At 33.5% G+C, this 12,794-nt stretch overlaps 1 protein-coding gene across 1 annotated transcript in view; it reads right to left on the bottom strand.

Moving 5' to 3' along the window:
- Window positions 1-12,794, bottom strand: part of PSPC1 (paraspeckle component 1) — a 61,247-nt gene that overhangs the window by 16,846 nt on the left and 31,607 nt on the right. The window contains exon 6 of the mRNA XM_019749595.3: window positions 8,890-8,995. Within this exon, the coding sequence (XP_019605154.1) occupies window positions 8,890-8,995 (106 nt within the window). The remainder of the gene's footprint in view (window positions 1-8,889; window positions 8,996-12,794) is intronic.

Genomic DNA, 12,794 nt, shown 5'->3' with positions numbered 1-12,794 from the left:
GACAAATTATATATTTTTTCTAAGTGGATAACTGAAAGCAACAGATTCAATATACAGCAATTTTTAAGTTACTTAAGTGGTAACTAAATAAAATTCAAAAAGTTATTTAAAATTTACAATTAAGGCCGGCCCGGTGGCTCAGGCGCGGTTAGAGCTCCATGCTCCTAACTCCGAAGGCTGCCGGTTCGATTCCCACATGGGCCATTGGGCTCTCAACCACAAGGTTGCCAGTTCAACTCCTCGAGTCCCACAAGGGATGGTGGGCAGCGCCCCCTGCAACTAAGATTGAACACGGCACCTTGAGCTGAGCAGCCGCTGAGCTCCCAGATGGCTCAGTTGGTTGGAATGCGTCCTTTCAACCACAAGGTTGCCGGTTTGACTCTCTCAAGGGATGGTGGGCTGTGCCCCCTGCAACTAGAAATGGCAACTGGACCTGGAGCTGAGCTGCGCTCTCCACAACTAAGACTGAAAGGACAACAACCTGACTTTGAAAAAAAGGCCTGGAAGTATACACTATTCCCCAATAAAAGTCCTGCTCCCCTTCCCCAATTAAAAAAAAAAAAAAATTGCCCAGTGACGCCGATCACAAGGTGGCAGCGGGGGAAAAAAAAACAAAACAATTATAAGAGAACTACAACAAGCATATCAATTGTTTAAAAGCAGGATGTAGAAAAGGCAATAATATGCCAAATGAAGAAGTTATCTTGTGCTAAACATGTTAAATTTACAACCAGAAACACAGAATTTGAAATGTGGTGCACAATATATATGGAGAATCTCTTAAGACAAAGAGGTAAACTTAACACATACTTTCAATTGTTTTAAATTTTAAGCAGAACTAAATGCATTTCATCAGCAGGGTATGCTCACAAACCTGAGTTCTTCCCCCTAAACCGCTAGCAGTTACTTAACAATTACATACACACGGATACTGGCAAACTCCTGACATTTCAGGTCATACTTCAGAGCATCATGCCCCTGGTATCAGGTACAGAAAACACTAAATGTTGATTGGCCTAAAAAAAGGTTTCTACATAATCACCATGTAGGACAACTCCTCTAGGAGGGCTCTAAATATTACATTAAGAAGTCACAAAGCAGAAGTAACAAGTTCAACTGAATTTTTTACTATCAATTCCAACTACTTAGTAATTAAACAAAATTCCTATTATTTATATTACACATATTGGACATTTCAAAAACCATGTTTACTTCAGTTTAAAATTTCTATTCTCCAATCTTGACTCGCCTCCAACCCCTCAAATAAGGTAAATGTTAGCTAAGAGAGCTAACCATTCGGAACCAAGTAAGTTTGTAACTTACCATTTCAAAGGAAAAGACATGAGGTAGAACAATAAACCAATCATACCGTTTAAGGAAAAAAACAACCCACATAAGTTCCACACTAGCACTGAGACTGCTCCATGACACCCTTGACACTCCCTAGCAGAGAATCTTTCTCTGAACTGAACTTATCAGACAGAACCGAAATCCTCAGACATGACTCTGGGCTTTGATTCATCCCTGTATCCTTAATGAACCCAGCGCACTATGGTTTGAACACAAGAAAGCTGAACAAAATTTCCTCACTAAATGAAAACCTCCCAGTCTTCCTGTAAGTCTAACTTTCTGAAGGAATATTCAGGTGGGATCCACGTATTGAAGTTAGGTATGCTGAAAACCAAGCACAAAAAATTGTTGGTTATTTGACTTTTTAAAATTTTACTCTGCATTATGTGATTCCATTATGAAATCCACAAAAGCATCAATAGTTGCATCTCAATGCCACCTACGTTTCAAAACTACGGATGTTTAACATCTGACACATTAGTACTGAATAAATACTGAGCTATGGCGGCCCATAAAATACAATGAAAACTACCTGACTGGGCTGCATTGGCAAATGAAAAATCAGACATCAAATATTTATTTAATTCTCCTAGCTTACATCTAAGTAACTACAGTACGACAAAGATTCCTGATCTGAAAGAATTCAGAGAGCTCAGTTAGTGGACAACAAAGTCAGAAAATAATTAGAAAGCAATGTGATGATAAAAAAAGGAATCCTATTAAAAATGATACAGGATCACAGTTGGGGTAAGTAGTCAGAGGAGATTATGTATGTGCTGGGTGTACACCGACTTTCTCTGGAAGAAAAAGAGAGGAGAATTTTTCTGGGTTCTGAGCCTCTGAAATTCTAATTGGAAGGTTAAGCCAAAAGGAGACATCGGTCATCTAATATGACTTAGAGATAATTAAGTACCATAAAGTACTGATACTGTGTGTACAGGGTGTTAGGGACTCAGTAATCATTTCCATCTGGACTCATTCAGAAGATTTTGAAATAAAAATGATAAAACAGAGAAAACAAAACACTACTATAATTGTAACCTATGATAGGGTGACCATACATCCTAGTTTACTTGAGTCAGGCCATTTTATGCATGCTGTAAAAAAATAATTTTAAATAGCACCCACAGTCACTTCTCTCAGGTTGAACGAAACTTTTTAAGTTTCCCCTACATGATTAGATATTATTAAATCTATTAAATAATCCTTTTGAGAAGTGATCATAGATTTCAACAGCTGATTAAAACTGACATATATCTTCAACCCAAATAGTCAAAATCCTAAAGATTACCTCCAAGAGTATACATGAACATTAGGAACATTTATCTTTGTTATCATGACTACAAAAGTTTAAGTTCCAATTATATACCATTCTAAATATTCAGAAAAGTTCTTAGCTTGTTATAGGAAATCAATTCAATTATTTTAATAAATGAAAACATATTAACATAAGATTGGTCACAACTAGAGCATTATATTTGAGACCACTGCAATGTAACTGTTTTTATGCATTTTGATTTTCACCATCATGTCTAAACCATAGGAACTGGGTTGTCATGATACCAGTAATAGGTAATGACCTGCTCTGAGCACCTAAATCTAACACCAAACCCTACAACAAAATTCTTCAGCCATTTTCTGCGGGATGATGAAGAGGCTGTAAAAATCTTTGTGAGATACATGCTTTGAATGCTTCAGGTGTTACAGACTTCAAAAAAAAATCTTCTACTGCAACAATCAAATCACTTCTTAGAGCTAAATAATTTCTAGAAAAAGAGGAGTGATGGCCATGTGGAAAGCACAAAAATGGCAATCTCTCTCAAAAATTCACAAACTATTTCAGAAAATCCATTTGTACTCATTCGTAAGCAGTAATCAGGATGAGTTCTCTCTGCCAGCACCTATTAATGAAATTTTATTGGCTGGAGTTTCTGTTTTGAGTTTTGCACATGGCATACCAGGGGAAGTTAGGTTATAAATAAGTCAAAGGGTAATGATAAGAGAAACAATGCCTACTTAAGAAGCAAAGAGAGAGATTAACATGAAGAAGTAACTGATTAAACAACGGGCCAAACTTGGCAATACCAATGAAGAGGAGGTAACATCTGAAAGAACAATGCTTTATATCTGTAATCCAAAACAAAGATTTGAGAACTCCAACGTCAGCTGTGGGGCAGGGTAGCGACACTTTATCAGTTCTTCCCATAGCTTTTGCTCTGACTTATAACCATTACTACCAATGAACCTTCTGGACACTAATTTGGATTCTTCAGGAAACTTGGTTTTAGGATATGAGGTGCTCTGCTCAATGAGCCTTCTAAAAACACTGGAAAAGAACATACAAATTAATAAATTTGCATTTTAATTCATAAACTCTTCATGAGTTTGGTTAACAATAAGCCACTTTCTATAGATTACCCCCAATTACCAGATTAACCCTAGATCAGGGGTCAGCAAACTTTTTTGGCTAAGAGCCAGACAGTAAATATTTCTGGCTATGCATGTTATAGAATTTCATACAACTGTGTCACAACTAGTCAACTCTGCCACGTTAGGGCAAAGCAGCTATAAACAAAATATAAACACAGCTGTGTTCCAATAAAACTGTTCAAAAAACAGGCAGGGTTCAGATTTGGCCTGGCTTCCCCTAGTCTGTTGACCACTGGTCTAGATGAAACATTTAAAAAACTAAAAATTAGCACATAATTTGAGACGATACCCCTTCCACATATAGGCTGAAAGCCCAATTACAAATTGTCACACCAATTCCCACAGAGCACTATTCATCGAATGTGGTGCTATTTACACACCATGCTGAAGGACTCTGAGCCCTCCCTTCACTAAAGTTCTCCAGGTCCCATAAATATTCAACTACTACTATTCTCATTTCAACATATAGCCTGCAGTTTTCTATCTTTGCTAATAAAAATAAACAGGATGAAGAGCTTTTTAAAATGCAGATCCCATGGCTCCAACTTAGACCAACTGTATCAAAGTATTTGGTGGATTTGATCTCAGGCATTTTTCTTTTTTAGGTTCCATAGATGTGCTGCAAGAGTTTAGCCAAAAACGTGATTAATAAATAATGTATCAGAATCTACTGGTACCACAGAATGAATCAATTTGTAGGTTGAAGACCTAAGAACCCGTATTTTTTAAAAGCTCCATGAGTGTTTATGTGCTACTTGAAGAACACTGCCATAAAAAAGGAACTCTACCCTTAGCCTCTTGGCTACATCTCCTTAAAGCTTCTGGACTACTTAGTAATTCCTAGGAAGTGAAATGAACACCTCTGACAGAGGAACATAACTGGGTCAAATTACTGCTTTATCATATAATATACATGTATTTTCAGGTTTATTATGCACATATGTTCAAATATCCAGCGCTATTCCCACCTATTCAAATAGGAATAAAAATTCTTCAATATCAATTCACGTGTGTATTCTGAAACAAATCTGAAGGTCTATACTTTTCTTCACTAAAAACAAAACATTAATATTTAGCACACCAGAAAAAGAAACTCCTAACAAATTAGCATCCAATCTAAGTATGCCCTAATTTTCCTAAACAATTCTATAACTACAGCTAGAAGGACATTTAGATATTTTATGACATTATCATTTTCCCAAGAAAACAGTTTATTCTAGAAACTGCATTAAAATAATTCTAATTAAAATCTCCCCTTTACTCCAACCCAAACTGTATCCAGAAACGGCTGGTACATCCCAGTTCTTAAATGTTTAAACTACTTTAATCTACAGTAAGTGGAGCAAACTAATATGAAAACAATCACAAGACAATCATAAAAAATGATCTCATAGATTCTTATTGTTAATAGAATTTCTTGTAATGTGTCCGAAAGCTATAAAACTGTAGTAAGAAAATTTCAACCTAATGAATCCTATGCAGAAAATGGTTCAAATACACTCTATACTACAGTAAAGATAAATCTAAATGTAATAAAGGCACAGCATAAAAACATACACATCGTTAATGGTAGTCAAAAATACATTATGCTACAGGAGTGAAAAATAACATGTTTAATTATAATTACCAGAACTATTATCAAAGAGCTTTACTTCCTTTAATGAGAAATAAAGTATAGGGGGAAAAAAGACAATTCCTAATTGATGAAGTACTGACATATACTTGAAACTTTTAAAAATATATTCACATTTTATGTCATAAAATTATGATAAAGTTGAAGGCTAACAACGAAAGCATGACCAGACAGGATTTGTGTTTTCCCACATCTATTTTACATTCAAAAAATTATTATTCAAAGACACAAAATAGGAAAATCAGTATTTATTTTATGCTTCAAAGCCCATACTATTAGTGATACTGGAATATTTCTAATAGGAATACTAAAAAGAAATGAAAGATGACAGCTTATAACAAACCAAGTAAATCTACTCGTATTACGGAGCAAGCTGAACACTTACCATATGATTCCTCCCTTTAAAGTGAACAGTGAAAAAAGAGAAAGCACATAAGGGGGCCTAATTTCAAGGCTTTTAAGAACAAAAATAAACGTTAAAATTGTTCGACAATTTTTTCCAAGATAGTTTTCAAAGTAAATTAAAAATAACTGATACAACCATTACCTCAGTATTTTTTCCATTAACACAAAATAGTCAAGACCTATAAAGAGTTTTTCTTAGTATTTCTTTAATGTATATTGATTAGTGTATATTAAAACAAACACCATGAATCTAGGAACCAAATAAAATTGACAACAAAATGATGAAAAACTTGTCTTATTTGTAATTTCTAATCTCAGAAAGATCTAAAAATAGAACAAAGACTATATATCCCCTAAATTTGTAATTTCGTTGTTACCTACTATTTTAAATATGTGTCCTCTTCAAACAATTAAGAACAGAGTAACTTTGTGGTTTAATTCTGAGTATCAAAAAAAAAAAAAAAAAAAATCAACACTCCAGCCCAGGGTTCAGCAAACTTTTTCTGTAAAGGGTCAAAGAGTAATAAGTATTTTAGGTTTTGAGAGTCACAAATACTCTCGGTCTAATATTCTTTTTTTCCATCATCAGTTCTTTAAAAATGGAAACATTCTTAACTCTGCAGTAGGATGGTATGAAACTGGGCGGTGGTCCCAAGCTACTTTGCAGACCTCTGCTCCAGCCAAATTGATCTTATGATGCTTCAAATATGCAATACATACTTTAACTATTTGAAAACAAAGTATGGTAATATTAAAATATATAATCATTTAAGTTTTCTAAGAGTATAATCTTGTAGAATAAATGATCTATTTTTGAAATGCCAATAAATCCACCAAGAGTATTTATTAAATATCTAATTTGTTTATTCTCCAAGTTCATTAAATATTTGTAGACTTGTACCCATTGTTAATTTTAAACATACAAATGTTTTTAAATTAAGAACTTGCAGTATTTCAATTTCAAATTATACCAACATTTCCAAATAGTTTAATAAAAAAATAAAATTAAAACAATCTGTTCTTCATTAATTATACTCTTATTAAATGCCACTGAGCATATTTAAAAAATGTGTTTTTAAAAACAAATGATTTCAAAGAAAAAAGACTGCAATCAAGTTTGTGACATAGTCAATTTAGTCAAGTTTAACAGAATACATTTTCCTTAATTTCGTTCTAGTCCCCTAAATGATTTATGTATATGGTGTTATTACAAATAGCTGCACATTTTGCTCCAAGAATGGAAATTTTAGGGCCAGAAAAATATTAAGAAAGCTAATTCCACCAACTTTACTCTAAGCAAGCACTTTAGTAAAGGAAATGTTCCGGTACATAAAAGGACCAGTAAGAACCTCCTAATCCTCAATGGAATGAAGTAAAATTTCCCTAAGAAATATCGTGTGGTTTACATTTTGATGATATTTGAAGAGAAAAACACTAGTAACTAGTTTTCAAAATATGGCCTTAAAATTTTTTTTTAATTCAGTTTCTTTTATAACATCATAAAATATCCTCACATTGATAAATCCAACAGATTTATGTTCAAATGTTACAACCAAAAAGCCTAAAACCACAGTTTAAAACTTGTCACTAAAAAAGTACTATGCACCCAAGGAGGAAAAGAGAATTGCAAAATCAGCTAGAAATTACTCAAAAAAAATTTATAATACTTAAAAAAACTACTCAACCAGTTTGGTAATAAAATTTAAAAATCAATTAAGTTAAACCTTTCTTATGACATATAAATAAGAAACTTTTCTAATTGAATTTAAGTGGCTCATAATTTTCATTCAAAGGACATTTACTTTATAGGAGATAAGAAAAATGTCTTACTGCTATACAAGTTAGCACTTATTTTACTGTGTGGACATTCTTCCTAATAAAAGTTTAAAGCTTTTCTAGGGACAGAAGAATGGGAAAAGAGAAGGTCAGAAAAAAGGCATCAATGACTTGAATACTTTTAGATTCAGAACATTAAAGAATTGTGGCTTTTGAATAAATATCTAATCTCTATGTTATTTTGTACAATTGTAACCAATGAAAAAGAATTATGGTTTTGAACATCTGGAGAAAAAAATACTAGTAAATATTTTTCAGAATAATGAGGTGTTAAACTGGCATTCATCCAGAAACAATGAGACTCTTTCTTTGTTATCATTAAGAACTGGTGGATTTTAACATATTAGAAGTTTCCTTGTTTGCCCTACCATTTTACCTCCCCCAAACAAAAACCTGAGTCAGATCACATTTTCAGAACTAAACTCAAGCTTACGAGAGACATTCAGGGATAAAGAAACTAGTTAAACATCACCACAAGAATACAATCAACAAAATTCACGTGAGATACTCTGCACAAAGAGACAATTTCTTAAAAAAATAAGAAAAAAATAAAAAAGGAGAGAAAACCTAAGGACTAAATAGACTGGATTTATCAGCCAATTTGAAGTAACCAATTGTAAAAATAAACAAACATTTATAAGACTTGAGCAAATTTGGGCTTTTACTAGTTAACATACAGAATTGATAATTTTTAAGATATGATAAAGTCCTTATCTTTTAGAGACACATATTAAAATACTTATGAATAAAATCATGAAGTCAGGGATTTCACACATAATTCAGGAAAGTAGGTATACTTAAAAATGAACACAATCAGCCGTGTGCTGTTAACTGTTAAGGTTGTGTAATGAGCACATACACTAGAGTTTACTTTTCTATGTCTAAAATCTTCAATAAAGAACTTTCAGTATCAGTAAACGGTGAAAATCAGTCCAGTGGAGATGATGGATTTAGCAAGATTTCTAATTTGGTAGCATATATTTGAAAAAGACAAAGTAAAATGAAAGAAAGAGTTTAATATCCATTTCATAAAACATGGCTATTACCTTCAGAAACTAATTCTAATTTACTACCTAAAGGAGGTTTTTAAAAATCATTAGCTTAACATAAACAAAAATGACAAATTCAGAATGATTAGAAAACATACTACTACATAAAGCAGTATCAAAAGAATTCTAAAAACACATCATCCACCTGACAACAAAGTAATTTTAGTTAACTAATATTTTACTTACATTTTCCATATAATTTGGCTTAAAGCCCTCTTGCTGTCGTCTCAGTTCCTCCTGCTCTCTGTGTCGGATCATTTCTTCCTCACGTCGACGATGCTCTTCTTCATGTCTAAAGGATTTTTAAATAAAAATTTTAGCATGACTGATATGTAAGCCATAACTGGGTATTTTATTTCAGGTTACACAAAACCGTTTATACAAGTTACATTATGTCAAATTTCTCAACAATGACTGCCTTAACAGATTTACCTTCTTTTATTTTGCTCTACACCTTTAATCAATCAAATAAACCAAAGAAAGAAACTAGGTTAAATCAAACAAACAACATATAACCAGGATAGTTATATGCTTACAATTAAAAAGTTCACAGTCCAAAAGTTCAAACATGTAGTCTATTACTATATAAAGAGAAAATCCTGGATCTATCACTGCCATAGCGGAGTTCTTCAAGACACTCAGAACCTATCCCTATGTAAGCCACTATAAAGAACCACACTGCCTAGACAAAAATTCTATTACATTATGTATAGAAGGAAGTCTTAACAAAACTTGTCACCCCCATTTCGTCAACCCACTGAGGAAATCCCCTGGAGCAGGTGTCAGCCTACCACCTGATTTTGTCAATTAAGTTTTATAGAACAATCATTTACTTACTGTCTATGGCTACCTTTGGGCTAGAGCAGTGCTGAATAGTTGAGACGAAGATCATTATGACCTCCAAAGCCTAAAATATTTACTACCTAGCCCTTTATCAGAAAAAAATTTGTCAGCCTCTGTCGTAGATGTATATATTAAGAAAATCAAATTATATGTATGTGCAGATTACTAATAAATCAGTAATTAGTTATATTATTAGGAGGGGAAAACTATAAAATAATATTGAATACACTCACATTATATTGGCATTTAAATCAAACTAAAACAATGCTCTCCACCCAAAAACAAAAAAGTAATTTAAATAGCGAAGATTATATAATGTTGACATCCCGTCAGTAGGTTTAATTTTCCAGGTTACTCTTACAAGCATCCTTCTACTGTAACACTCAAAATTCAAGATATTACTTGTTGTTTCTTGTACAACACTCCCCTTAAATACAAGTCCATGAACTAAAAGAAATGGTGATGTCTCCTACAGCCAGAAGAAATAACTGGCTATTAGGACTTTATGTCAGATCCCTGCAAGTAACAAGACAATGTTCCTATGGAAATTCAAGCAAAATCTGGACGATTTTGAGAATTCCTCTCTACATTCCCAACATATATATCTACTCAAATTAAATATTTAAGTAAACTGGTCCACTGATTTCTTGGACTTTAACACACTCATAAATTTTACTGTTAAGAAAATACTTTCATATTCATACACTGCTGACAATGTACATAAGTACAGGTAAAAATTCCCTTACTCAAAAATTCTTAAGGCCACATGTGTTTTGAAATTGAGTTTTCCCAATTTTAAGAAGGGTCAATATATTATTAGTACATCCCCAATGGGATCTGAGGCGGGACCCAATAATCAATCACATTAATATTTCCACAGTAAGATGAACATTCACATTCTGTGGAAATAAAGGTTTGACATGATGACAACATAATGGCAGGTCAGGTGTTGTCAACAAATAGGCTCAAATGATACATAAAAAAGCTTTCATTTTCAAACATTTTGGTCTTTGGAATTGCAACAAGGACCTTGTTGAGGGCCAATTTGTAGTACATAATTTTCAATGTTCAAGTCCATTTCCTGCAAACTAAATAGAAATAACTACACAAGTGTGCAAGGATATCTGTATACATAGATATATATTGTGACAAAAGGTAAAAGGTTGAAGAAATGATTATAAATGGGGGACAATTATGGTTCCCTGGTGCCAAGGAACACAATGCAACAGCTATAAAAAAGACAAGCAAGAATGTCTAAGGTACAGTTCCAGAAAAAAGGCAAGCACAAGAATGGTACTCCTATTACTGCTTTTAAAAATAATTTGTGTGAGTACAGAAGAGGGTATGAAAAAGTTTGCATCACAGTGGCAATAATCTGCGGAACAGCTTTACCCTTTTATTAAAATTTTATACACGTATGTATGTGTATTTTGTAACACGCACTACTGTAACATTTTTAAAGAAAATTCAAATAAAGTATTTTAAACAAAATTTACAATGCACTTCTCCCACTGTTAAAGCAATTTTTTTTTCTGGTAAAATGTGAAGATAGATTTACAAATCAGGAGGAACAAATGTAGTAAAAGGGTAACATCACTTCAAACATTTTCTATTTTCCTTTCCTTTCCTTTGCCCACAAATTCCAAATTTTCTTCTTTATTTTGAACTAAGTCATGGTTATACCACACTGACAATTTCATAATTTAAATTTAAAGACAGCATACAGGAACATTCCCTATTGTACATATTTGCTTTTCAGTTTTTCTATTCCACAAGATGCTTTAATGATCATCTTTAGATTTATCTTTAAAGTCTCTTCAGGTCAAGGATAACTTTCTACGTTATATTCACAAATGGGATTAGTACCATGTTTCCCCAAAAATAAGACCTAGCTAGACAATCAGCTCTAATGTGTCTTTCGGAGCAAAAATTAATATAAGACCCGGTCTCATATTATAGTAAAATAAGACCAGGTCTTATATTAATTTTTGCTCCGAAAGACACATTAGAGCTGATTGTCCGCTAGGTCTTACTTTCGGGGAAACATGGTAAGTAAAGAAGTGTGACACATTTTAACACCCTTCATGCTACACTTAATTGGAAAGTGGTAAAAACCTCCAATTCACAATGTATTTTAACTTGAAGCCCACTAACTGCTCTCAGGTCTTCTATCTTTTTGTAGGACTTTGAAAACCTAAAGGCTCTAAGCACTAAGCTCCCACCTGACTCACGAGAAATATCTTGTTCAGCATTCTGCCCTCCACACCCTTCCCAGTGCTCTGCCCACCGCAGGCTCTTAATGTCAAATGACATAAAAGGGGCAAGGATGGGGTGATGGATAGGTGAGTGAGTAGGAGGGTGGTCAGAGAAGGAAGGAAGGAATAAATGAACAACTAAGTGGTCGAGTCACAGCTTGAACCAGCTCATCGAACTCCTTGTCCTGGCGTTCCTTCTTCACTGCCACAGCCTCCGAAGAATAAAATGGCCCATGAAAAACTAATTTATTTGTAGCACTGAAAGGAAAACCACACACTTATATACTACAAATAAATTACTTAATTTCTCTCAAAATACACTTTCTTAAGCCAGTTTTTTCAATGCTCCAACTAAGGTAAAACAAAAAGGCAAAGTCCAGTCTGGCTTGTAAACAACTAAACCTGTCTTATGCAGTAGCAGCCTCAGTCAGATAAATCTCTTCAGTTTAACTGCTGTAGTTTTCTTTATTTGCTTTGTGTTGCAAGTATTAATAATATGAAATTAAGTTTCCTGACACAACAATTTTTCCCTTTCTTGAAACATGCTGCAAAAACTACTCAATTGTAAGATAACTTGTTCACATTTCTTAAATCAAGATTCTTACAGTAATTTCAAAAGAAACTCCCCAGCCACCAGGCACAGGGTAAGAATTATAACTGTATCTGCTAGAATATAACCAAGCATAGAGGTTACTCATGAAATTATCACCTAAGTGTTGAGATATTTTTACTATTAGTACAGTTACCTGAATTTCAAATTAAATCTGATATACCCCTGCATATAAAGGTCAATGAAAAATTACCCAGAATACTTACCACATAAAGCAACTTCCTGTGAGACTAGGTAACCTATTAAAAATTCCAATAAGTATGCCATACTATTTTTGTGGACTTCACTTGCTTGTAAATAATCTGATCATTCCAATTAATGTCTGCCTCCCTCCTATATGACTGTAAGTTCCACAGTGGCAGAACTTTTACCTTTTGTTCCCC

This window comes from Rhinolophus sinicus, chromosome 16, assembly GCF_057876585.1.
Source record: "Rhinolophus sinicus isolate RSI-liver-muscle chromosome 16, RSI-T2T, whole genome shotgun sequence".
Classification (NCBI taxonomy): Eukaryota; Metazoa; Chordata; class Mammalia; order Chiroptera; family Rhinolophidae; genus Rhinolophus; species Rhinolophus sinicus.
The sequence above is the reverse complement of the archived record's forward strand: the minus strand, read 5'-3'. Positions and strand labels throughout refer to the sequence as shown.